Source organism: Neolamprologus multifasciatus, chromosome 2 (genome assembly GCF_963576455.1).
Source record: "Neolamprologus multifasciatus chromosome 2, fNeoMul1.2, whole genome shotgun sequence".
Taxonomy (NCBI): Eukaryota; Metazoa; Chordata; class Actinopteri; order Cichliformes; family Cichlidae; genus Neolamprologus; species Neolamprologus multifasciatus.
The window spans coordinates 28,647,793-28,674,937 of record NC_140440.1 but is presented as its reverse complement, the minus strand read 5'-3'; the positions used below and the strand labels follow the sequence as shown (position 1 = coordinate 28,674,937).

General features: G+C 42.4%; 7 protein-coding genes across 19 annotated transcripts in view; all 7 read right to left on the bottom strand.

The window, feature by feature from the left end:
- LOC146524648 (protocadherin beta-16-like) overlaps positions 1–27,145 on the bottom strand; it is a 277,164-nt gene that overhangs the window by 14,932 nt on the left and 235,087 nt on the right. The window contains exon 1 of one of the 3 annotated variants that reach the window (XM_085174530.1): positions 4–3,134. The exons of the other annotated variants lie outside the window; for them this stretch is intronic. Within the exon in view, the coding sequence (XP_085030656.1) occupies positions 4–2,406 (2,403 nt within the window). The 5' untranslated portion in view covers positions 2,407–3,134. Of the gene's footprint in view, positions 1–3; positions 3,135–27,145 lie in introns of those variants that run through there. 3 annotated transcript variants of the gene reach the window in all.
- Positions 1–27,145, bottom strand: part of LOC146524650 (protocadherin gamma-C5-like) — a 298,508-nt gene that overhangs the window by 61,891 nt on the left and 209,472 nt on the right. The gene's annotated exons all lie outside the window — the stretch shown is intronic.
- LOC146524675 (protocadherin beta-16-like) lies at positions 5,563–22,586 on the bottom strand. Its single transcript, XM_085174346.1, has 2 exons — positions 19,372–22,586; positions 5,563–6,012 (listed from the first exon to the last, which is right to left on the bottom strand). The coding sequence occupies exon 1, from the start codon at positions 22,289–22,291 to the stop codon at positions 19,733–19,735; it is 2,559 nt and encodes an 852-aa protein (XP_085030472.1). The 5' UTR covers positions 22,292–22,586; the 3' UTR covers positions 5,563–6,012; positions 19,372–19,732.
- LOC146524678 (protocadherin beta-16-like) lies at positions 6,012–8,512 on the bottom strand. Its single transcript, XM_085174467.1, has one exon. The coding sequence runs from the start codon at positions 8,510–8,512 to the stop codon at positions 6,017–6,019; it is 2,496 nt and encodes an 831-aa protein (XP_085030593.1). The 3' UTR covers positions 6,012–6,016.
- On the bottom strand, positions 9,109–11,762 carry LOC146524677 (protocadherin beta-16-like). Its single transcript, XM_085174923.1, has one exon. It carries the CDS (start codon positions 11,512–11,514, stop codon positions 9,109–9,111), a length of 2,406 nt encoding a protein of 801 aa, XP_085031049.1. The 5' UTR covers positions 11,515–11,762.
- LOC146524676 (protocadherin beta-16-like) lies at positions 11,884–18,230 on the bottom strand. Its single transcript, XM_085174933.1, has 2 exons — positions 16,999–18,230; positions 11,884–13,638 (listed from the first exon to the last, which is right to left on the bottom strand). Exons 1-2 carry the CDS (start codon positions 18,228–18,230, stop codon positions 12,474–12,476), a joined length of 2,397 nt encoding a protein of 798 aa, XP_085031059.1. The 3' UTR covers positions 11,884–12,473.
- Positions 22,621–26,751, bottom strand: LOC146524674 (protocadherin gamma-A11-like). The gene has a single exon (XM_085174955.1). The coding sequence runs from the start codon at positions 25,884–25,886 to the stop codon at positions 23,484–23,486; it is 2,403 nt and encodes an 800-aa protein (XP_085031081.1). The 5' UTR covers positions 25,887–26,751; the 3' UTR covers positions 22,621–23,483.

The following is a 27,145-nucleotide window of genomic DNA, read 5'->3' as shown; positions in this document are numbered from 1 at the left end:
AACCTCTAGAGGAGAGTCTGGTTCATCCAGGATGCTCTTTTCACTCTGTATCCGCTGCATCGTTCCTGTAGAACTGGGGTCCATTACCAGCACGTTCTGACTACCAGCTCTGCCGAACTTACAGTCACTTTTTCTGGAGTCAGTCGTCCTGCACACCTCGTAATTGTAAACATGTGGCAGAGTCCCTGTCCCCAAAGTGTCTGAGTAACGTGGTGGATAATACGGAATGACAGGCAGGTTGGAGTGATACAGGATGCGAGACTGTTTCCACCTGTAGATTTTGACTGATATAATAACCACCAAACACGTGATGAAGAGGAAGGAAACTACAGCCAGAGCCAAGACTAAGTAAAAAGTCAGGTTGTCATTGTACTCCTTGTCGAGTGTCAACTCAGTGAACTCCGACAGCACTTCAGGGAAGCTGTCCGCCACCGCCACGTTAACAATAACTGTAGCTGAACGAGAGGGCTGCCCGTTGTCCTCCACTATAACAGTCAGTCTTTGTTTGACAGCATCTTTATCAGTGACTTGGCGGATAGTTCTGATTTCTCCATTCTGTAAGCCCACTTCAAACAGCGCCCTGTCTGTGGCTTTCTGCAGTTTATAGGAGAGCCAGGCATTCTGTCCAGAGTCCACATCAACAGCCACCACTTTCGTCACCAGATAGCCCACATCTGCTGAACGAGGCACCATTTCAGCCACCAGAGAACCACCAGTCTGGACTGGGTACAGAACCTGAGGGGGGTTGTCGTTCTGGTCTTGGATCATTATTTTCACAGTCACGTTGCTGCTGAGTGGAGGAGAGCCTCCATCCTGCGCTCTTACGCGGAAGTTGAAGTCTTTGATCTGCTCGTAGTCAAAAGAGCGCACTGCATGGATGACTCCACTATCAGCACTAACGGACACATATGAGGAGACTGGCACTCCGTTAACGGAGGAGTCCTCCAGTATGTAAGAAACACGGGCATTCTGGTTCCAGTCAGCGTCTGTGGCTTTGACTGTGAATATAGAGAGACTTGGTGTATTGTTTTCTACAATGTAGGCCTCATATGAGCTCCTCTCAAAGACAGGTGCGTTATCATTAACGTCTGAGATCTGTAATGTGAGAGTGACGCTGCTGGAGAGGGAGGGCACTCCCTCATCAGAGCAGGTCACAGTGATGTTATACTCAGAGGCTCTCTCTCTGTCTAAATCACTGTCTGTCATCAAACTATAGAATTTTTCTGAAACTGACTTCAATATGAAACTATTACTTTCATTGATGTCGCATTGTACTTTTCCATTTTCAGAGGAATCTGCATCTTCTACATTTATCATTGTTACAACGGTGTTAGGCTTCGCATCTTCTGATATAACATTTGATTTAGACATGATATGAATATCGGGGCGGTTGTCATTCGTGTCTATTACATCAGCTATTAATTTGCATGAACCACTTAAACCTCCGTCATCACTCGCTCGAATATTAATCTGAAAAGTTTTGGTTTTCTCATAATCAACCTTTCCAATCAAAGTGACCTCACCGCTTCTTTTATTGATTTCAAAAATACCATAGGCATGATCTAGCATAGCTGAAATTGAATACGTTATTCTGCCATTAGACCCGTCATCTGCATCAGTTGCAGTAACTGTCCCTACAACAGTTCCGACTGGTGCATTTTCCTTTATAAATGCTTTATAAACGGGCTGTGTAAAAACGGGAGCATTGTCATTAGCGTCTAAAACATTAATGTGAATCTGCATCGTTCCCGTCATCCGCGGCTCGCCACCATCCACCGCCGTCAGAACCAAACGTAGGTGTTCATTTTTCTCTCTGTCGAGCGGTGCATTCAGAACCATCTCCACGTTTTTACTACCCTGTCCCTGATTATTTATTTTCAGAGAAAATATATCACTTGGTGTAAGAGCATATGCTTTTAAACTATTTTCGCCTACATCAAGATCGGTCGCCCGATCTAAAACGAATGCTGTGCCACTCAGCGCAGATTCGCTTATATTAAAATGTGCCTCGTTCGTGATGAAAGTCGGAGGATTGTCATTTATATCTGTGATTTCAACAGTGACACTATAAAATTCCATCGGATTTTCTAATAAAATCTGAAAATGTAAAGCGCAAGGCGTCATTTGTCCACACAGCGCCTCTCTGTCTATCCTTTCTTTAAGTAGGAGAATTCCCCTTTCGCTGTTTAGCTCGATGTAAGCTGTGTTGTCTCGAGTAAAAACCCGAGCCCTGCCGGATTTCAGTCTTTGGGTGTCTAAACCTAAATCCTGAGCTATGTTACCAACGAAAGAGCCTTTCGCCATTTCCTCAGGAATAGAGTAGCTGACCTGTCCGACAGCTGCACTGAGGGAGAGGACCGAAATGAACAATAGTACTTGCCGTCTCGCTGTTATTCCTGCCATCATCAAAATATCCGCATGTAAACCCTCTGTCCCGATTCACGTTAACTGAACAGAAATCCGTAACAGAAAGCCCAAGGTTTATTTATCTGCGTTCGGTTACTTTCCCACAAACGGTTTTTTATTGAATCTCTCCGCTGTGCTTCTCGAGAAAATAGAAGGAGATGATGGGAGGTACTACTACACATCAGCGACGAACTGATACATCCTGGTCAACAGCGTCCCTCTGAGTTCAAAGTAAAAAATACATAAGAATTACTCATGAAAACTGAAGAGTAATGTTTAGGTAGAAATGAAATTGCTGTATAATGACTGATTTTCATACGATAAACAAAACTTAGAATGAGGAAATCCATCTCCATTAAATAAGAAAGAGCAATGAGCGAGCCTATTTTGAACAGGTGATTGAGATAGAAATGAGAATGTTTTCAAATACTGAAAGATGTTTTGAACCTAGAGTGGGAATAGGCGAGAATAATATGTTTCCATCAATAAAACTCTGTATACCTGAAATTACAATCAATACCGAGAACTAGAAACAATATAAAGGCTGGACCTTAAAAACAAACAAACAAACAAAACAACAACAACAAGAAAACAAAAAACCCCAACAACAAACAAATTAAATGAAAACGAAAATCTCCTTTGCTTAAATCTACGAAATAAGTTACAAAGGTAATCTCTATTCATGGTTCTGACTGAAAACCGAAAAAGAATCACAACCACATTACATATTAAAACGGGCCTGCATTTGCTACGGAAATGAAACTAAAATAACCAACCTCCAGAGGAGAGTCTGGTTCATCCAGGATGCTCTTTTCACTCTGTATCCGCTGCATCGTTCCTGTAGAACTGGGGTCCATTATAAGCACGTTCTGACTACCAGCTCTGCCGAACTTACAGTCACTCTTTCTGGAGTCAGTCGTCCTGCACACCTCGTAATTGTACACATGTGGCAGAGTCCCTGTCCCCAAAGTGTCTGAGTAACGTGGTGGATAATATGGAATGACAGGCAGGTTGGAGTGATACAGGATGCGAGACTGTCTCCACCTGTAGATTTTGACTGATATAATAACCACTAAACACGTGATGAAGAGGAAGGAAACTACAGCCAGAGCTAAGACTAAGTAAAAAGTCAGGTTGTCATTGTACTCCTTGTCGTGTGTCAACTCGGTGAACTCCGACAGCACTTCAGGGAAGCTGTCCGCCACCGCCACGTTAACGATGACTGTAGCTGAACGAGAGGGCTGCCCGTTGTCCTCCACTATAACAGTCAGTCTTTGTTTGACAGCATCTTTATCAGTGACTTGGCGGATAGTTCTGATTTCTCCATTCTGTAAGCCCACTTCAAACAGCGCCCTGTCTGTGGCTTTCTGCAGTTTATAGGAGAGCCAGGCGTTCTGTCCAGAGTCCACATCAACAGCCACCACTTTAGTCACCAGATAGCCCACATCTGCTGAACGAGGCACCATTTCAGCCACCAGAGATCCACCAGTCTGGACTGGGTACAGAACCTGAGGGGGGTTGTCGTTCTGGTCCTGGATCATTATTTTCACAGTCACGTTGCTGCTGAGTGGAGGAGAGCCTCCATCCTGTGCTCTTACGCGGAAGTGGAAATCTTTTATCTGCTCGTAGTCAAAAGAGCGCACTGCATGGATGACTCCACTATCAGCACTAACGGACACATATGAGGAGACTGGCACTCCGTTAACGGAGGAGTCCTCCAGTATGTAAGAAACACGAGCATTCTGGTTCCAGTCAGCGTCTGTGGCTTTGACTGTGAATACAGAGAGACTTGGTGTATTGTTTTCTACAATGTAGGCCTCATATGAGCTCCTCTCAAAGACAGGTGCGTTATCATTAACGTCTGAGATCTGTAAGGTGAGAGTGACACTGCTGGAGAGGGAGGGCACTCCCTCATCAGAGCAGGTCACAGTGATGTTATACTCAGAGGCTCTCTCTCTGTCTAAATCACTGTCTGTTACTAAGGTATAGAAATGATTAGATGTGGATTTCAACACGAAAGGAATATTTTCACTTATAAAACATTGAACTTTACCATTTTCATCTGAATCTGGGTCTTGAATGTTAATCATTGTAACAACTGTGTTGGGCTTTGCACTCTCTGATATAATTGTTGATTTGGACATAATTTTAATCGTTGGTTCATTGTCATTTATATCAACGACATCGACAATAACTTTGCAAGAATCAGTGAGTCCTCCGTTATCCCTTGCCCGTACATTGATTTGAAAATGTCTTTTCTTTTCATAATCCAACCGCCCAATCAATTTAACTTCACCGCTTTCATCGTTTATTTCAAACATATGTCTGACATCATCCAAAGTATTTGTGATTGAATATGTTATTTTACCATTCAATCCATGATCAGCATCTGAAGCACGAACAGAAGTCACAGTTGTGCCTTTTGTAGCATTTTCGGATACAGTGCCTTTGTATACCTGCTGCGTAAAAACGGGTGCGTTGTCATTGGCATCTAACACTGAAATAAAAATCTGCATTGTTCCTGACATCTGTGGCTCTCCTCCATCTACAGCGGTCAACACTAACGCAATGAAATCATTTTTCTCTCTGTCCAAGGGCTTTTGTAAGACCATTTCAACAGTTTTTGTACCGTCAGCTTGGTTGTGTAATTTAAGTATAAAATTATCGCTTGGTTTGAGGACATAACTTTGGAGAGTGTTTGTACCCACATCCAAATCTACAGCTCTTTCTAAATCAAATTTAGCCTCAACAACGGTAGATTCACTAATGACGAATTTAATTTCATTTTTTTCAAAAGTTGGCGGATTGTCGTTAATATCTGTTATTTCAACTGTAACACTGTAAAACTCCATAGGATTTTCTAACACAATCTGAAAATGCACAGCGCACGGCGTCATGTCACCGCATAACGCCTCTCTGTCTATTCGCTCTCTGATTAGAAGGACTCCTCTCTCGGCGTTTAACTCGACGTATTCTCTGCTATCACCAGAATAAACACGAGCGTTGCCCAGCTTTAGCCTTTTAACATCTAAGCCTAAATCCTGAGCTATATTTCCAACTAAGGTACCTTTCGCCATTTCCTCCGGAACAGTGTAACTGACCTGCCCGAAAGCATCACAAACAACCAGAAGTAAAATACACAGCTGTACTTGCCGTCTCATTTTGTGTATGTGGGTCGTTAAGATTAAAAGAAAGACTCCTAAAAATCCCTTTGGATGGCAGACGGACAATCACAATTAATACGAAGAAAAACAATCCTCAGAACGGAAGGAAAATTGTTACAATTTGCGTCGCCTTTGTGCATATCCGCCTGACAAACGAAGACAATGCGGTCGGTCCTGCCGTTTCTCTCCAATACACCGAAAAGGAGAGGCGGCTCAGCAGAAAATATACCACAACTGCAACAAAGAAGGCAACAGCGGCCCATTGAGTTCAAACAGGAAAATTACAGGAGAAATGATGACACATAACAAAAGCGTGAATACCCAGAAAGTCACTTAATTTTAAATGTTGTGTATAACATTTTTTATATAAAAACTGTCTAAAACAACAGACGAATCCCACAAAAGTTGAAAACGAGCCTCAAATCATGTTAAATACGTAGCACTTTTCATAATAAAATAAATGATATACTTATACATGTTGCTCTCCAAGGTGCTGAAAAAAACACTAACGAAAATAACAAGTTATATTGCGCCGTTTGTGATGTAATATTTATTCTGACCTCTAGAGGAGAGTCTGGTTCATCCAGGATGCTCTTTTCACTCTGTATCCGCTGCATCGTTCCTGTAGAACTGGGGTCCATTATCAGCACGTTCTGACTACCAGCTCTGCCGAACTTACAGTCACTCTTTCTGGAGTCAGTCGTCCTGCACACCTCGTAATTGTACACATGTGGCAGAGTCCCTGTCCCCAAAGTGTCTGAGTAACGTGGTGGATAATATGGAATGACAGGCAGGTTGGAGTGATACAGGATGCGAGACTGTCTCCACCTGTAGATTTTGACTGATATAATAACCACTAAACACGTGATGAAGAGGAAGGAAACTACAGCCAGAGCCAAGACTAAGTAAAAAGTCAGGTTGTCATTGTACTCCTTGTCGTGGGTCAACTCAGTGAACTCCGAAAGCACTTCAGGGAAGCTGTCCGCCACCGCCACGTTAACAACGACTGTAGCTGAACGAGAGGGCTGCCCGTTGTCCTCCACTATAACAGTCAGTCTTTGTTTGACAGCATCTTTATCAGTGACTTGGCGGATAGTTCTGATTTCTCCATTCTGTAAGCCCACTTCAAACAGCGCCCTGTCTGTGGCTTTCTGCAGCTTATAGGAGAGCCAGGCATTCTGTCCAGAGTCCACATCAACAGCCACCACTTTAGTCACCAGATAGCCCACATCTGCTGAACGAGGCACCATTTCAGCCACTAGAGAGCCACCAGTCTGGACTGGGTACAGAACCTGAGGGGGGTTGTCGTTCTGGTCCTGGATCATTATTTTCACAGTCACGTTGCTGCTGAGTGGAGGAGAGCCTCCATCCTGCGCTCTTACGCGGAAGTGGAAGTCTTTGATCTGCTCGTAGTCAAAAGAGCGCACTGCATGGATGACTCCACTATCAGCACTAACGGACACATATGAGGAGACTGGCACTCCGTTAACGGAGGAGTCCTCCAGTATGTAAGAAACACGGGCATTCTGGTTCCAGTCAGCGTCTGAGGCTTTGACTGTAAATATAGAGAGACCTGGTGTGTTGTTTTCTACAATGTAGGCCTCATATGAGCTCCTCTCAAAGACAGGTGCGTTATCATTAACGTCTGAGATCTGTAAGGTGAGAGTGACGCTGCTGGAGAGGGAGGGCACTCCCTCATCAGTGCAGGTCACAGTTATATTATACTCAGAGGATCTCTCTCTGTCTAAATCACTGTCTGTTATAATGCTGTAAAAATTGCTGGATGTAGAAGTAATTGCAAATGGTGTGTTTTTATTAATCGTACACCCGACTTTACCATTTACGTCGGAATCAGGATCATTAACACTCATTACAGCTACCACTGTGCCCGAAGACGAATCTTCTCCTATTGAAATTGACGATGATATTATTTTTATAACTGGACTGTTGTCATTAATGTCTCCTACATCAATAATGACTTTGCTCGAATCAGACAGCCCTCCTCTGTCCACTGCCTCTACGTAAATCTCATACTTTTGGGCTTTTTCATAATCAACAGGGGCATTTAGTACAAGATGCCCGTCTTCCATAATGACGAATACATTTGAAAGGCCCCTCATGCTATTTCCAATTACGTAGCTAACCTCCCCATTAGAGCCTTTGTCTGCATCGGAAGCGCTCACTTTGGTAATGACTGTCCCATTGACTGAGTTCTCTTTGATTTCAGCTTTATAAACGGTTTGTGTAAAAACTGGGGCGTTATCATTAACGTCTAACACTGTAATATGAATCTGCATAGTCCCAGACCTTTGAGGCTCTCCTCCATCAACAGCTGTTAACAGCAATGATGCATACTCCTGCTTCTCTCTGTCTAGAGACTTCTGTAAAATCATCTCGACCTTTTTACCACCATCAGACTGACTGTTCATTTTAAGTATAAAATTGTCGTTGGGCTTCAATGTATAGCTCTGAAGACCATTTAATCCTATATCTGGATCTATTGCTTTTTCTAGCATGAATTTAGAACCGACGACTGCAGACTCGCTGATTTCAAAGCGCCTCTCTTCCCTTTCAAATACGGGAGCGTTGTCATTAATGTCTGTGATTACCACAGTGACGGGAAATATTTCTATTGGATTTTCTAAAGCAATTTGAAAATGTAAAGCACAAGGCGTCGTCTGGCCACAGAGAGCCTCGCGGTCTATTTTTTCTTTGATGACGAGTAGTCCCTTTTCCTTGTTAAGCTGAAGATACTCTGCATTGTCTCCGGTGTGGATACGAGCTCTGCCGGCTTGTAATCGTTTAACATCTAAACCTAAATCCTGAGCTATATAACCGACTAAAGAGCCTTTCGCCATTTCCTCGGGGATAGAGTAGCTGACCTGACCGAACACAAAACGAGGAAAGACGACCAAGAAAAACAACAGTACTTGCCCTTTCATTGTTCTGTTAAGCACATCCGTCGAACAGAACTAATGTTCTCTCTTTGTTTTGCAATCCGCGTTACAGAGCAAAAATTAAATGTACAGCAAAGTTGATGAATTAAAATCCAACGATATGGTTATTCCGTGACGATTATTTGTGCCTTCTACCTTATGCACTACAGTGAATGCCGCATGCACACGAGTCCTTCGCTCTTTGAGAGGACGGAGGATGTGCCGTGTTTCAAATCATTTAAAAACATGCTGGCGCTGGTCAACAGCGGCCCACTGAGTTCAAAACTCGAAAGTGCAATGTTCAGGATTTAAAAGTCTCTCTAACACTACACCTATAAATTTTATCGAAATACCAGACAAAACACATTAATGATTCCGTTTTAATGACAAATAAGATAATACTACATTAGACAACGAGTTCCCTTAGTAATAAAATATTAATTCAGTACGAAACTACTCAACTGAAGTGTAAGCAAAATAGGGCAATGATTAGGGAAAAAAAGATACACAATAATAAAAGCGATAATCCCTTCGCTATCCAAGGTACTGAAATAACTTGGACAGGTAGTAAAAACAGCAGGGAATAGTATTGTATAGGTTTATCAGAATTTAAAGAGTCTAACCTCTAGAGGAGAGTCTGGTTCATCCAGGATGCTCTTTTCACTCTGTATCCGCTGCATCGTTCCTGTAGAACTGGGGTCCATTATCAGCACGTTCTGACTACCAGCTCTGCCGAACTTACAGTCACTCTGTCTGGAGTCAGTCGTCCTGCACACCTCGTAATTGTACACATGGGGCAGAGTCCCTGTCCCCAAAGTGTCTGAGTAACGTGGTGGATAATATGGAATGACAGGCAGGTTGGAGTGATACAGGATGCGAGACTGTCTCCACCTGTAGATTTTGACTGATATAATAACCACTAAACACGTGATGAAGAGGAAGGAAACTACAGCCAGAGCCAAGACTAAGTAAAAAGTCAGGTTGTCATTGTACTCCTTGTCGTGTGTCAACTCAGTGAACTCCGACAGCACTTCAGGGAAGCTGTCCGCTACCGCCACGTTAACAACGACTGTAGCTGAACGAGAGGGCTGCCCGTTGTCCTCCACTATAACAGCCAGTCTTTGTTTGACAGCATCTTTATCAGTGACTTGGCGGATAGTTCTGATTTCTCCATTCTGTAAGCCCACTTCAAACAGCGCCCTGTCTGTGGCTTTCTGTAGTTTATAGGAGAGCCAGGCATTCTGTCCAGAGTCCACATCAACAGCCACCACTTTAGTCACCAGATAGCCCACATCTGCTGAACGAGGCACCATTTCAGCCACCAGAGAGCCACCAGTCTGGACTGGGTACAGAACCTGAGGAGGGTTGTCGTTCTGGTCCCGGATCATTATTTTCACGGTCACGTTGCTGCTGAGTGGAGGAGATCCTCCATCCTGCGCTTTTACGCGGAAGTGGAAATCTTTGATCTGCTCGTAGTCAAAAGAGCGCACTGCATGGATGACTCCACTATCAGCACTAACGGACACATATGAGGAGACTGGCACTCCGTTAACAGAGGAGTCCTCCAGTATGTAAGAAACACGGGCATTCTGGTTCCAGTCAGCGTCTGTGGCTTTGACTGTGAATATAGAGAGACTTGGTGTGTTGTTTTCTACAATGTAGGCCTCATATGAGCTCCTTTGAAAGACAGGTGCGTTATCATTAACGTCTGAGATCTGTAAGGTGAGAGTGACGCTGCTGGAGAGGGAGGGCACTCCCTCATCAGAGCAGGTCACAGTGATGTTATATTCGGATGCTCTCTCTCTGTCTAAATCACTGTCTGTTACTAAAGTATAGAAATTATTTTCCGTTGATTGTAATATGAACGGAATATTTTCATTTATTGTGCAGCTGACTTTGCCATTCTCGCTGTCGTCTATGTCTTGAATATTAATTATTGTCACTACAGTGTTGCTTTTGATATCTTCAGATATAACATTTGTTTCAGACATTATGTTAATAATGGGGTGATTATCGTTCACATCTATAACGTCAACTATTACTTTGCATGTGTCCGTTAGTCCTCCGTCATCACTTGCACGCACATTTATCCGATAATTGTTTGACTTTTCGTAGTCAATATTTCCTGTTAATCTAACCTCGCCTGTGTGTTCATTTACCTCAAACAACTGTCTGACATCGTCTAAAGTATTTCTGATCGAATACGTTATTCGTCCATTTGATCCGTAATCAGCATCTGATGCACTGACTATAGTTACAACTGTGCCTCTTGGTGAATTTTCTGCGACATTAGCTTTGTATACCGACTTAGTGAAAACGGGTGCATTATCATTAACATCTAACACCGTGATCTGAATCTGCATTGTCCCTGACAGCTGAGGTTCTCCTCCATCTACGGCCGTCAACACTAAAGATAAATGTTCATTTTTCTCTCTGTCAAGAGGCTGTTTTAAAACCATCTCAACATTTCGGGAGCCGTCTGCCTGATTGTGTAATTTAAGAGCAAAATTATCAGTCGGTTTGAGGATGTAGTTTTGGAGACCATTAATTCCCACATCCAAATCCACCGCCCTTTCTAAATCAAATTTCGACCCGATGACTGCAGACTCGCTTATTTTAAATTTAATATCCCCTTTTTCGAAAAGGGGGGCATTATCATTTATATCCACAATTTCAACATGTACTCTGTAAAATTCAATAGGTTTCTCTAAAATAATTTGGAATTGTAGAGCACATGGAATCATCTGACCACAGAGCGTCTCTCTGTCTATTCTTTCTTTGATAAGGAGGACTCCCCTGTCTTTATTTAGCTCAATATATTCTCTGCTATCACCAAAAAACACACGAGCCTTGCGTGATTTTAGTTTCTCTACGTCCAAACCCAAATCTTGTGCTATTCTTCCAATTACGGAACCCACTGACATTTCCTCGTTAATGGAGTAGCTGACATGCCCCAAAACGGAGCTGACAAAAAGGAACGAGACAAAAAACGGTACTTGCCGTTTCATTGTTCTCCTCGGTAATATGACACAGGCAGAAACACACGTTTTTTTCTGCTGAATAAAATGCGTCAACCTTTATTCCCAAGAAACGCCAGAAGGTCAGTGCATATTCCTCGACAAAGAACAAAACAATAACCGAGACATGTTTTCCCGTCCACCCGAAAACGTCGTGTCCTCTATCCAGTATGTGCCTCCTGTCGCTGGGGTTTTAAGATTGGGGAGGAACTGTTGACAACGTACGCTTGCAGAGTAACATGCTAGACTACAGCGTCCCTCAGAGTACAGACAGCAAAATTACAGGAGAAAAGATGAAAAAAAAAAAAACCCATTTGGAGCGATCTCAAAAATATTAAAGTTAGACGAGTTTATACTGTCAACTGGTATTCTATGTCGTTAAATGCAATTGAAAGTGGATTAAAGATATCGCAAGAAAAAAAGGTTGGTGTAGGGAATTCCCCAAGATTGAACCCCCCCCCAAAAAAACAAAAACAAAAAACAGAAGACACTGGCACTCATGTACACAGATATAGAATAAACACGCTGTCAGCGATTGAATACAACATGGTGAGCAAATGCAACAGAAATGGGGCTTATGTGTTGTAACATTCTCATCTTTACAGGAAAGCCTGTTATAACTGATATGACTTTTTCAGGCCTAAAATGCCGTTTTCAATAAGTATTCCAATACACTATTAAAATGTCCTAAAATATTTAGACTACTAATATGGAAAATAAGTACTAAAATATGGCTTAGCTGGGTTTGGGATACCTTGGTAAATATAGATCAACACAGCAATATTGCTTAGTTTTGCACACAAATTGCAACATGTAAATTGGTTTCTAATACCTTTCTCAAATTATGAAATGGCTAAAATGATAGAAAGAAGATAATGGGAGAAAATACAAGTGCAGTTTTATCTTTCCAACCACTTTAGTGTGCAACATAACGATTATTCAAAAACGTATTATTCAGAAATGCTAACCTCTAGAGGAGAGTCTGGTTCATCCAGGATGCTCTTTTCACTCTGTATCCGCTGCATCGTTCCTGTAGAACTGGGGTCCATTATCAGCACGTTCTGACTACCAGCTCTGCCGAACTTACAGTCACTCTTTCTGGAGTCAGTCGTCCTGCACACCTCGTAATTGTACACATGTGGCAGAGTCCCTGTCCCCAAAGTGTCTGAGTAACGTGGTGGATAATATGGAATGACAGGCAGGTTGGAGTGATACAGGATGCGAGACTGTCTCCACCTGTAGATTTTGACTGATATAATAACCACTAAACATGTGATGAAGAGGAAGGAAACTACAGCCAGAGCCAAGACTAAGTAAAAAGTCAGGTTGTCATTGTACTCCTTGTCGTGCGTCAACTCAGTGAACTCCGAAAGCACTTCAGGGAAGCTGTCCGCCACCGCCACGTTAACAACGACTGTAGCTGAACGGGAGGGCTGCCCGTTGTCCTCCACTATAACAGTCAGTCTTTGTTTGACAGCATCTTTATCAGTGACTTGGCGAATAGTTCTGATTTCTCCATTCTGTAAGCCCACTTCAAACAGCGCCCTGTCTGTGGCTTTCTGCAGTTTATAGGAGAGCCAGGCGTTCTGTCCAGAGTCCACATCAACAGCCACCACCTTAGTCACCAGATAGCCCACATCTGCTGAACGAGGCACCATTTCAGCCACCAGAGAGCCACCAGTCTGGACTGGGTACAGAACCTGAGGGGGGTTGTCGTTCTGGTCCTGGATCATTATTTTCACAGTCACGTTGCTGCTGAGTGGAGGAGAGCCTCCATCCTGCGCTTTTACGCGGAAGTGGAAATCTTTGATCTGCTCGTAGTCAAAAGAGCGCACTGCATGGATGACTCCACTATCAGCACTAACGGACACATATGAGGAGACTGGCACTCCGTTAACGGAGGAGTCCTCCAGTATGTAAGAAACACGGGCATTCTGGTTCCAGTCAGCGTCTGTAGCTTTGACTGTGAATATAGAAAGACCAGGTGTATTGTTTTCTACAATGTAGGCCTCATATGAGCTCCTTTGAAAGACAGGTGCGTTATCATTAACGTCTGAGATCTGTAAGGTGAGAGTGACGCTGCTGGAGAGGGAGGGCACTCCCTCATCAGAGCAGGTCACAGTGATGTTATATTCGGATGCTCTCTCTCTGTCTAAATCACTGTCTGTTACTAAAGTATAGAAATTATTTTCCGTTGATTGTAATATGAACGGAATATTTTCATTTATTGTGCAGCTGACTTTGCCATTCTCGCCGTCGTCTATGTCTTGAATATTAATTATTGTCACTACAGTGTTGCTTTTGATATCTTCAGATATAACATTTGTTTCAGACATTATGTTAATAATGGGGTGATTATCGTTCACATCTATAACGTCAACTATTACTTTGCATGTGTCCGTTAGTCCTCCGTCATCACTTGCACGCACATTTATCCGATAATTGTTTGACCTTTCGTAGTCAATATTTCCTGTTAATCTAACCTCGCCTGTGTGTTCATTTACCTCAAACAACTGTCTGACGTCGTCTAAAGTATTTCCGATCGAATACGTTATTCGTCCATATGATCCGTAATCAGCATCTGATGCACTGACTATAGTCACAACTGTGCCTCTTGGTGAATTTTCTGCGACATTAGCTTTGTATACCGACTTCGTGAAAACGGGTGCATTATCATTAGCATCTAACACCGTGATCTGAATCTGCATTGTCCCTGACAGCTGAGGTTCTCCTCCATCTACGGCCGTCAACACTAAAGATAAATGTTCATTTTTCTCTCTGTCAAGAGGCTGTTTTAAAACCATCTCAACATTTCGGGAGCCGTCTGCCTGATTGTGTAATTTAAGAGCAAAATTATCAGTCGGTTTGAGGATGTAGTTTTGGAGACCATTAATTCCCACATCCAAATCCACCGCCCTTTCTAAATCAAATTTCGACCCGATGACTGCAGACTCGCTTATTTTAAATTTAATATCCCCTTTTTCGAAAAGGGGGGCATTATCATTTATATCCACAATTTCAACATGTACTCTGTAAAATTCAATAGGTTTCTCTAAAATAATTTGGAATTGTAGAGCACATGGAATCATCTGACCACAGAGCGTCTCTCTGTCTATTCTTTCTTTGATAAGGAAGACTCCCCTGTCTTTATTTAGCTCAATATATTCTCTGCTATCACCAAAAAACACACGAGCCTTGCGTGATTTTAATTTCTCTACGTCCAAACCCAAATCTTGTGCTATTCTTCCAATTACGGAACCCACTGACATTTCCTCGTTAATGGAGTAGCTGACATGCCCCAAAACGGAGCTGACAAAAAGGAACGAGACAAAAAACGGTACTTGCCGTTTCATTGTTCTCCTCGGTAATATGACACAGGCAGAAACACACGTTTTTTTCTGCTGAATAAAATGCGTCAACCTTTATTCCCAAGGAACGCCAGAAGGTCAGTGCATATTCCTCGACAAAGAACAAAACAATAACCGAGACATGTTTTCCCGTCCACCCGAAAACGTCGTGTCCTCTATCCAGTATGTGCCTCCTGTCGCTGGGGTTTTAAGATTGGGGAGGAACTGTTGACAACGTACGCTTGCAGAGTAACATGCTAGACTACAGCGTCCCTCAGAGTACAGACGGCAAAACTACAGGAGAAAAGATGAAAAAAACAAACAAACATTTGGAGCGATCTCAAAAATATTAAAGTTAGACGAGTTTATACTGTCAACTGGTATTCTATGTCGTTAAATGCAATTGAAAGTGGATTAAAGATATCGCAAGAAAAAAAGGTTGGTGTAAGGAATTCCCCAAGATTGAAACCCTCCCAAAAAACAAAAACAAAAAACAGAAGACACTGGCACTCATGTACACAGATATAGAATAAACACGCTGTCAGCGATTGAATACAACATGGTGAGCAAATGCAACAGAAACGGGGCTTATGTGTTGTAACATTCTCATCTTTACAGGAAAGCCTGTTATAACTGATATGACTTTTTCAGGCCTAAAATTCCGTTTTCAATAAGTATTCCAATACACTATTAAAATGTCCTAAAATATTTAGACTACTAATATGAAAAATAAGTACTAAAATATGGCTTAGCTGGGTTTGGAATACCCTGGTAAATATAGATCAACACAGCAATATTGCTTAGTTTTGCACACAAATTACAACATGTAAATTGGTTTCTAATACCTTTTTCAAATTATGAAATGGCTAAAATGATAGAAAGAAGATAATGGGAGAAAATACAAGTGTAGTTTTATCTTTCCAACCACTTTAGTGTGCAACATAACGATTATTCAAAAACGTATTATTCAGAAATGCTAACCTCTAGAGGAGAGTCTGGTTCATCCAGGATGCTCTTTTCACTCTGTATCCGCTGCATTGTTCCTGTAGAACTGGGGTCCATTATCAGCACGTTCTGACTACCAGCTCTGCCGAACTTACAGTCACTCTTTCTGGAGTCAGTCGTCCTGCACACCTCGTAGTTGTACACATGTGGCAGAGTCCCTGTCCCCAAAGTGTCTGAGTAACGTGGTGGATAATATGGAATGACAGGCAGGTTGGAGTGATACAGGATGCGAGACTGTCTCCACCTGTAGATTTTGACTGATATAATAACCACTAAACACGTGATGAAGAGGAAGGAAACTACAGCCAGAGCCAAGACTAAGTAAAAAGTCAGGTTGTCATTGTACTCCTTGTCGTGCGTCAACTCAGTGAACTCCGACAGCACTTCAGGGAAGCTGTCCGCCACCGCCACGTTAACAACGACTGTAGCTGAACGAGAGGGCTGTCCGTTGTCCTCCACTATAACAGTCAGTCTTTGTTTGACAGCATCTTTATCAGTGACTTGGCGAATAGTTCTGATTTCTCCATTCTGTAAGCCCACTTCAAACAACGCCCTGTCTGTGGCTTTCTGCAGTTTATAGGAGAGCCAGGCATTCTGTCCAGAGTCCACATCAACAGCCACCACTTTCGTCACCAGATAGCCCACATCTGCTGAACGAGGCACCATTTCAGCCACCAGAGAGCCACCAGTCTGGACTGGGTACAGAACCTGAGGGGGGTTGTCGTTCTGGTCTTGGATCATTATTTTCACAGTCACGTTGCTGCTGAGTGGAGGAGAGCCTCCATCCTGCGCTCTTACGCGGAAGTTGAAGTCTTTGATCTGCTCGTAGTCAAAAGAGCGCACTGCATGGATGACTCCACTATCAGCACTAACAGACACATATGAGGAGACTGGCACTCCGTTAACGGAGGAGTCCTCCAGTATGTAAGAAACACGGGCATTCTGGTTCCAGTCAGCGTCTGTGGCTTTGACTGTGAATATAGAGAGACCTGGTGTGTTGTTTTCTACAATGTAGGCCTCATATGAGCTCCTCTCAAAGACAGGTGCGTTATCATTAACGTCTGAGATCTGTAAGGTGAGAGTGACACTGCTGGAGAGGGAGGGCACTCCTTCATCAGAGCAGGTCACAGTGATGTTATACTCAGAGGCTCTCTCTCTGTCTAAATCACTGTCTGTCACTAAACTATAGAAATTGTTAGATGTAAATTTAATTTCAAATGGAATATTTTCATTTATCACGCAATTCACTTTCCCATTATTTTCAGAATCAGGGTCATTTACGCTCATTAAAGCTATTACTGTCTTGCGGGCTGAGTCCTCCGGTATTGTGCCTGACGCTGAAATCATATTTACAACGGGTCTATTGTCATTCACGTCAATTACATCGATGATTAGTTTACTTGAGTCAGAGAGTCCACCTTGACCGATTGCTTCTATGTCTATATTATAATTTTTTTCAGTTTCGTAGTCAATCAGACCCTCTAATATCACATCACCTTCATTATTAATATGAAATAACTTTGAAACTGTATCCATGCTATTTCCAATTACATAGGTCACCTCTCCATTTGTGCCTTTGTCTGCGTCAGAAGCCGTGACCTTAGTAACAAGTGTTCCCTTAACAGAGTTTTCCGTAATGCTTGCTTTGTAAACGGTTTTACTAAAAACAGGTGCATTGTCGTTTGCATCTAATACGGTAACATAGATTTTCATTGTTCCTGTCATTTGCGGTTCACCTCCATCTTCCGCAGTCAAAACTAAAGATATATGTTCTTGTTTCTCTCGGTCCAATGGCTTCTGTAAAATCATTTCTACTTTCTTGCTTCCATCACTTTGTGAGTGCAATTTAAGAACAAAATTGTCACTCGGCTTAAGAGTGTATCTCTGCAGACCATTCAGTCCGATATCTGTGTCTATTGCTTTTTCTAGCATAAACTTAGAGCCGACGATCGCTGATTCGCTGATTTCAAACACTCTCTCCTCCTTTTGGAAAACAGGAGCATTATCATTAACATCGGTAATTTCAACCGTAACTGGGAATAATTCCAGTGGGCTCTCCAACGTTATTTGAAAATGTAAAGCACAAGGCGTTGTCTGTCTGCACAGGACTTCGCGGTCTATTTTTTCTTTAATGAGGAGGACTCCTCTTTCTCTATTCAGCTCGATGTACTGAGCGCTGTCTCCGGTATAGAGACGAGCTTTACCTGACCTAAGACGTTTGACATCTAAACCTAAATCTTGGGCTATATTGCCGACCAAAGATCCTTTCGCCATTTCTTCTGGAACTGAATAGCTAACCTGCCCAACCACATAACTGAGGCAGAAAATGGAGATTATCAGTACTTGCCGTTCCATTGTTCTGTCCGACACCGCTGTCACACCACGGCTATGTTGTTTTATTCCGTTTAACGATTAAAATTCCACCAAAATGAATAGAAAAGATAAAAAAGGAATCTGTTTTAATCCACCCGTTATAGTAGGAATCCGTTTTAAGCTGCCCGTAAATTTGATCTGATTCCTAAACTGTGCGTTCTACGTCTGAGTGTGCTTCGTAATATGCCGGGATGCTGACTGGATGGATGTGTTATTAAAGAGAGTCAATAACTTGACACATTGTGCAACAGCGGCGCGATGAGTTCACAAGGTGAAAGTACACGAGGCAAACAGTAGGAGAAGAAGGACAAAAAAGAAGTAGAAAAAAGCCAGTGCATGTCTATAATGAAAATGAGGAGGATGACAGAAAAACCAAACGGCGTTTTCTCATCTTAAGCAACACTGGAATGAACGTAACAATGGAAATTCATTCACACAGAATGAAAACGAGAGATTGTTTAAAAAAAAAAAAAGAATTTACTCCAGGCATACAAATATATACAAGAAGCGCATAAAACGACTAACAATGTAGAACTGTGCCCTATTTGTCACTGTCCAAGGTGCTGAATCGCTGTCGGACTCGCGTTTATTTTTCACAGAATAGTACCTCACGTATACACGCAGATTAAAAAAAAATATATTAAACCCAAAAGACAGACTTCTATAGGAGAGTCTGGTTCATCCAGAAACACAAGTCTGGTGCAGACATCTTGATGCATGCTCAATCATCCAGGTAAGCAAATCCTCAAAAGTTAATTCTGTTCATCTGGACATAACGTTTTCAGTGGGACAAACGTTTCGTCACTCATCAGTCTCAGCTGACTGCAGGTTTTCCCAATCTTATAAGCAGCACATTTGCATAATGATTGAAACTAGCACCACTGAAGGAACAATGGGCTGGGAGGTTCGTTCCTAGGAACTGAAGAAGTCACTTGGATGAGCGACAAAACCTTTCTCCCACTGAAACGCTACGTCAAGATGAACAGAATCATCGATCTGGTTCAAACAGAAAAAAGTTAACACTTCAAAGTTGGCCAAATCATTTTTTAACTAACCTCCAGAGGAGAGTCAGAAGAATCTCACAAAAGTTGAAAACCACCCCCAAATAATGTTAAATACGTACGTCTTTTTCATAACAAACTAAATGATATACTTATACATGTTACTCTCTAAGGTGCTGAAGAAAAGAAAGATGAACTAAAATAACAAGTTATTGTCCAGGGTGTACCCCGCCTCTCGGCTTATGACAGCTGGGATAAGGTCCAGCACCCCCGCAACCCCGAAAAGGATAAGCGGAAGCGAATAGATGTATGTATGCAGAAAGACGACAAAAGTGTAAATACCCAGAAAGCCACTTAAATTTAAATGGTGTGTATAACATTTTATATAAAAACTGTCTAAAATAAAAGAAGAATCTCACAAAAGTTGAAAACGATCCTCAGATCATATTACATACGTAGCAGTCTTTTTCATATCAAGCCAAATTATATACTTATACATGTTGCTCTCCAAGGTGCTGAAAAAAAGACTAACGAAAATAACAAGTTATATTGTGCCATTTGTGATGTAATAATTATTCTAACCTCTAGAGGAGAGTCTGGTTCATCCAGGATGCTCTTTTCACTCTGTATCCGCTGCATCGTTCCTGTAGAACTGGGGTCCATTATCAGCACGTTCTGACTACCAGCTCTGCCGAACTTACAGTCACTCTTTCTGGAGTCAGTCGTCCTGCACACCTCGTAATTGTACACATGGGGCAGAGTCCCTGTCCCCAAAGTGTCTGAGTAACGTGGTGGATAATATGGAATGACAGGCAGGTTGGAGTGATACAGGATGCGAGACTGTCTCCACCTGTAGATTTTGACTGATATAATAACCACTAAACACGTGATGAAGAGGAAGGAAACTACAGCCAGAGCCAAGACTAAGTAAAAAGTCAGGTTGTCATTGTACTCCTTGTCGTGGGTCAACTCAGTGAACTCCGACAGCACTTCAGGGAAGCTGTCCGCCACCGCCACGTTAACGATGACTGTAGCTGAACGAGAGGGCTGCCCGTTGTCCTCCACTATAACAGTTAGTCTTTGTTTGACAGCATCTTTATCAGTGACTTGGCGGATAGTTCTGATTTCTCCATTCTGTAAGCCCACTTCAAACAGCGCCCTGTCTGTGGCTTTCTGCAGTTTATAGGAGAGCCAGGCATTCTGTCCAGAGTCCACATCAACAGCCACCACTTTAGTCACCAGATAGCCCACATCTGCTGAACGAGGCACCATTTCAGCCACCAGAGAGCTACCAGTCTGGACTGGGTACAGAACCTGAGGGGGGTTGTCGTTCTGGTCCTGGATCCTTATTTTCACAGTCACGTTGCTGCTGAGTGGAGGAGAGCCTCCATCCTGCGCTTTTACGCGAAAGTGGAAATCTTTGATCTGCTCGTAGTCAAAAGAGCGCACTGCATGGATAACTCCACTATCAGCACTAACGGACACATACGAGGAGACTGGCACTCCATTAACGGAGGAGTCCTCCAGTATGTAAGAAACACGGGCATTCTGATTCCAGTCAGCGTCTGTGGCTTTGACTGTGAATATAGAGAGACCTGGTGTGTTGTTTTCTAAAATGTAGGCCTCATATGAGCTCCTCTCAAAGACAGGTGCGTTATCATTAACGTCTGAGATCTGTAAGGTGAGAGTGACACTGCTGGAAAGAGAGGGCACTCCCTCATCAGAGCAGGTCATAGTGATATTATAATGAGACGCAACTTCTCTGTCTAAAGCAACCTCTGTCAGCAAATTGTAAAAGCCATTCATGGTATTCAGTATTTTAAAAGGAGCATTATCATTAATATTACACTTCACCTCACCATTCCTGTCAGAGTCAGGGTCATTTACGCTTAGCATTGCAATTACAGTACTCTCAGGCGAGTCTTCTAAAATGGCATCTGACTTAGACAATATTTTCAGCTGAGGGCTGTTGTCATTGACATCAGTAACATCTAAGAGAATCTTACTGGAATCAGAGAGCCCACCATTGTCCGTAGCTTCTATATCTATTTGGAAGAGCTTCGTTTTTTCATAGTCTATTTGACCGATCACGGTAACCTCTCCAGTTTTTCTATCAATCTGAAATAAATCGGACAAACGACGTTTGCTGTTTGAAATCGCGTATGATATTTCCCCGTTAGAGCCTCCATCTTTGTCAGATGCTCTAACAGTTATAACGCTGGTTCCAGCCGGTGAATTCTCGGTTATTGTTGCTTTATATACTGGCTTAGTGAAAATTGGTGCATTGTCGTTTACATCCAACACGTTAACAGTGATCTGCATTGTACCTGACATACGCGGCTGTCCGCCATCCAGAGCAGTTAATAATAACAATATATGTTGATCTTGCTCTCGATCCAGAGGCTTCTGTAGAATCATTTCCACCTTCTTACTCCCATCCGCTTGGTTCTCTAATTTCAGCGCAAAGTTGTTTGTTGGATTAAGGGAATAGCTCTGGAGACCATTTGTACCGATGTCAGCATCGATGGCTTTCTCTAGCACAAATTTAGACCCAATGATGGCTGACTCGCTGATTTCAAAGCGCTTTTCGCTCGACGCAAAGCTGGGAGCATTGTCATTAATATCTGTGATTTCTATTGTTATTCGAAACAGTTCCATCGGATTTTCCAGAATCATCTGTAAAAGTAAAGCACAGGGCGTCGTGTCGCCACACAGCGTTTCTCTGTCTATCCTTTCTTTTATAAGGAGGACACCACGGTCTCTATTCAGCTCAATATATTCGGCACTATCTCCAGAATGAACGCGCGCTCTGCCGGATTTCAGCCTTTTAATGTCTAAACCTAAATCCTGAGCCACATTACACACTAAAGACCCTTTCTCCATTTCCTCAGGAATGGAGTAACTGACCTGCCCGAACACCGAGGTGAGAGAGAAAACCAAGAAGAACAACAGTACTTGCCGCCTCATTGTTTTGCAGGGATAATCCTGTGTCCTTTTAATAAAACTGCAATCCACACGAATCATGATAATAATTCCGACCATATCTCAAAGACAGTTTCAGCGAAAAAAGAATAAGTTTTCGATCTCCGTAAGCGGTATTCCTTATAAAAGAGAACAGGCGGTTACTGTGCGTTTCATTGTCTACCAGTGTGCAAATCTAAAGGGGAGGTACATTTTTCAGCGTTGACGAACGCTGCCATACTCGGGCCAATAGCGGCCCTTTCTGTTCAACAGACCAAACAGCAAAATCTGGAATGAGGATGATGATGATGCTCATAGAAAACAAAAACAACAACAACAACAACAACAACTAATAATAATAATAACAACTAATAATAATAATAATAATAATAATAATAATAATAATAATAATAATAATAATTATTATTATTATTATTATTATTATGACTAGTAAACTTTAAAGCTTTTAGATAATCTAACCTGTTACAGATTAGATTAGATTACAAAACTGACAATGTAACCATTTAAGTGTTTTAATAATTAAAACTAATGCGTCATACCTAATGCGTAATAGGTTCAAAGGTTAGTGACTTTATGTAAGCATATTCACTGGTGGTGTTGCGGCTCCTCCAACACCACCGTCCGTGGCAGGCTAAACATGAGGATATTGACTATGCGCAACAATAAACACATAAAATGCACTTCTGAGCTATTTGTTCCTTTTATTCCACATTGTACTGTCCAAACCCACAACTCAGTACATTGGGTCAAATGTATTACAAATGCAGAGACTGCACAAACAAACATGACTGCAACTGACAAAATATTACACCAATTGTTATGTCAAACTACAACATCAGACTACGGCATCAACTAGTGCATTAAACTATACATCAAGCTGCGGTCAATAGAAAGTTTCCCGTAATGCTCACCCTACCTTTCTGCTCATCAAACAGCAGGTGCTGTGAACAGGTGAGTGCAACGACATTTATCATCTAATGCACACCCATGAGTCACGCCCCACAACCGTGCACCAATACAGTGTGTGCACTTAAACCAACCCTCTTAATCCAAAAAAGGAAAGACTAACATATGGCTCCTACAGGAGTAAAACTCCAAAGACAAGCACATGGAATATATGCAGTCTGTACTGATTGACACTGACATGTGGTAACAAAACAAATAAGAAAGCACAAATGAAACTAGATACTGAAAAAGTCATAAGTTTCTTGACAGATCGAAAACAGCACAAAGATTCCAAAAGTATGAAATATCAGCATGTAAGTCTAACCTCTAGAGGAGAGTCTGGTTCATCCAGGATGCTCTTTTCACTCTGTATCCGCTGCATCGTTCCTGTAGAACTGGGGTCCATTATCAGCACGTTCTGACTACCAGCTCTGCCGAACTTACAGTCACTCTTTCTGGAGTCAGTCGTCCTGCACACCTCGTAATTGTACACATGTGGCAGAGTCCCTGTCCCCAAAGTGTCTGAGTAACGTGGTGGATAATATGGAATGACAGGCAGGTTGGAGTGATACAGGATGCGAGACTGTCTCCACCTGTAGATTTTGACTGATATAATAACCACTAAACACGTGATGAAGAGGAAGGAAACTACAGCCAGAGCCAAGACTAAGTAAAAAGTCAGGTTGTCATTGTACTCCTTGTCATGTGTCAACTCAGTGAACTCCGACAGCACTTCAGGGAAGCTGTCCGCCACCGCCACGTTAACAACGACTGTAGCAGAACGGGAGGGCTGCCCGTTGTCCTCCACTATAACAGTCAGTCTTTGTTTGACAGCATCTTTATCAGTGACTTGGCGGATAGTTCTGATTTCTCCATTCTGTAAGCCCACTTCAAACAGCGCCCTGTCTGTGGCTTTCTGCAGTTTATAGGAGAGCCAGGCATTCTGTCCAGAGTCCACATCAACAGCCACCACTTTCGTCACCAGATAGCCCACATCTGCTGAACGAGGCACCATTTCAGCCACCAGAGAGCCACCAGTCTGGACTGGGTACAGAACCTGTGGGGGGTTGTCGTTCTGGTCTTGGATCATTATTTTCACAGTCACGTTGCTGCTGAGTGGAGGAGAGCCTCCATCCTGCGCTTTTACGCGGAAGTGGAAATCTTTGATCTGCTCGTAGTCAAAAAAGCGCACTGCATGGATGACTCCACTATCAGCACTAACGGACACATATGAGGAGACTGGTACTCCGTTAACGGAGGAGTCCTCCAGTATGTAAGAAACACGGGCATTCTGGTTCCAGTCAGCATCTGTGGCTTTGACTGTGAATATAGAGAGACCTGGCGTGTTGTTTTCTACAATGTAGGCCTCATATGAGCTTCTCTCAAAGAGAGGTGCGTTATCATTAACGTCTGAGATCTGTAAGGTTAGAGTGACACTGCTGGAGAGGGAGGGCACTCCCTCATCAGAGCAGGTCACAGTGATGTTATACTCAGAGGCTCTCTCTCTGTCTAAATCACTGTCTGTTACTAAGCTGTAGAAATTATTAGATGCTGCCTTAATAGACAAATGTGTATTATCATTGATAAAACAGTGGACTTTACCGTTTTCATTTGAATCTGGGTCTTGAACATTCATCATCGCAACAACAGTGTTAGGTTTAGAGTGTTCAGATATCATATTTGATTTTGACATTATATTAATCGTTGGCTTGTTGTCGTTTATATCCACCACTTCAACGATAACTTTGCACGAATCTGTAAGTCCACCATCATCACTTGCACGTATGTTAATATGGTAATTTCGTGCATTTTCATAATCAATGTTTCCAATTAATTTTATTTCTCCGCTTTCTTCATGTATCTGAAACAAGGCATGCGCCTGATCTAAACTGTTTGTAATGGAATACTTTATTCTACCATTTGATCCATGATCTGCATCTGACGCACTAACACTCGTGACAACTGTCCCTTCCGGGGCGTTTTCAAAAACAGTGGCTGTGTAGGTGGACTGTGTGAAGACAGGCGCATTATCATTAGCATCTAATACCGTGATGAAAATTCGAATTGTACCTGACATTTGCGGATCTCCGCCATCAAAGGCTGTTAGAACTAGTGATATCGATTCTTCCTTTTCTCTGTCAAGAGGCTTCTGTAAAATCATTTCAGCCTTTTCCGTTCCACTACCTTGACTGTCCCCTTTCAGTACAAAATTATCGGTAGGTTTAAGCTCATATTTCTGAAGACCATTTTTGCCGACATCAAGATCTATTGCTCTGTCCAGAACAAATTTTCCTCCGATTACAGCAGATTCACTGATTTTAAAGGTTACCTCGCTTTTCTCAAAGGTAGGGGGGTTGTCATTTATGTCTATAATCTCGACTGTGACACTGTAAAACTCCATAGGGTTTTCTAAAATGATCTGAAAATGTAAAGCGCAAGGTGTTGTCTGCCTGCAAAGCGCTTCTCTGTCGATCCTCTCTTTGATTAGAAGAAGTCCGCGTTCCCCGTTTAGCTCAATATATTCCACACCGTCTCCCGTATAAACGCGAGCTCTTCCAGATTTCAGTCGTTTTGTATCCAAACCCAAATCCTGGGCAATATTACCGACTAAAGAGCCACTCGGCATCTCCTCGGGAATAGAGTAGCTGATTTGGCCGATGACTGGACCGAGATAAAAGACCAAGGAAAACAACAGCGCTTGCCGTTTCATTGTTCTGTTCGAACTGTTCCCCTGAAAAATTGGCAGGAAAAAAATATTATCCACAATTACCGAATGTCCCTTACAGGTGATAAAACATAGACATCACTCCGAAACCATTCGAATCGGTTAAAGAAAGGTTGAAAACGGCTCTAGTTAAAATGATATCCGACGTTTGAACACGACGTCTTTCTCTCTGTGATATCATCATGGCGAGCGAGGTTTCTCTTTAAATGTGCCCTGAAATATCAACACACTGGCCAACAGCGGCCCTACGAGTACATAATTAGGAACTACAGAAAACGCCTGGAAAACTAAAGGAAAACCCTGTTGTGCACGAAGTCTAATTGTTTTTACAAATACCAGGATAACACAGCCCATAAAAGAGTTAACGTCTGCAACACTAGAGAATACTAGTTCCCTTATAAAGTATTTTAGTTGAACAGATCACAGAGTCTATATTTTTTACGTATACCACTGAACTGAACTATTAAGTCATGATGATATGTGACGAGTTACTTTAAAATATTGTCACAAATTCAACAAAGCGAAATACATGACATAGATAGCCCCCCTCCCCCCGCCAAGTTTATATTGAGTTACAGTCTTTCGACGTGTCTTGGCAAAAAGTCACGAAACGATTTATATTCAAATTTTACACCATCACCAATAACTAAACGTAAAATACTAACATACCTTCACATGTTGACAAAACATCAATACGTTAAGATAGACACCCATTGTCAAAAGCGATGGAACAAGTTAAGTGCCTCTGTCCATGGTGCTGACTCTTGACTAGCGCTAATTGGTTCTTAGTAAAAACTATGAGCAACAGAAAAAAAAGTTTACGCTTCAAAATTGGCAAGATCATTATATAACTAACCTCCAGGGGAGAGTCTGGTTCATCCAGGATGCTCTTTTCACTCTGTATCCGCTGCATCGTTCCTGTAGAACTCGGGTCCATTATCAGCACGTTCTGACTACCAGCTCTGCCGAACTTACAGTCACTCTTTCTGGAGTCAGTCGTCCTGCACACCTCGTAATTGTACACATGTGGCAGAGTCCCTGTCCCCAAAGTGTCTGAGTAACGTGGTGGATAATATGGAATGACAGGGAGGCTGGAGTGATACAGGATGCGAGACTGTCTCCACCTGTAGATTTTGACTGATATAATAACCACTAAACACGTGATGAAGAGGAAGGAAACTACAGCCAGAGCCAAGACCAAGTAAAAAGTCAGGTTGTCATTGTACTCCTTGTCGTGTGTCAAC

Excerpts from the sequence above, each read along its gene's own strand:
- LOC146524675 (XM_085174346.1), bottom strand. The coding sequence starts at position 22,291 with ATGGTCGGAATTATTATCATGATTCGTGTGGATTGCAGTTTTATTAAA.
- LOC146524676 (XM_085174933.1), bottom strand. The coding sequence starts at position 18,230 with ATGGAACGGCAAGTACTGATAATCTCCATTTTCTGCCTCAGTTATGTG. Across the intron at positions 13,639-16,998 it reads GAGTATAACATCACTGTGAC|CTGCTCTGATGAGGGAGTGC; the intron begins CTGCTCTGATGA and ends CATCACTGTGAC.
- LOC146524674 (XM_085174955.1), bottom strand. The coding sequence starts at position 25,886 with ATGAAACGGCAAGCGCTGTTGTTTTCCTTGGTCTTTTATCTCGGTCCA.
- LOC146524677 (XM_085174923.1), bottom strand. The coding sequence starts at position 11,514 with ATGAAACGGCAAGTACCGTTTTTTGTCTCGTTCCTTTTTGTCAGCTCC.
- LOC146524678 (XM_085174467.1), bottom strand. The coding sequence starts at position 8,512 with ATGAAAGGGCAAGTACTGTTGTTTTTCTTGGTCGTCTTTCCTCGTTTT.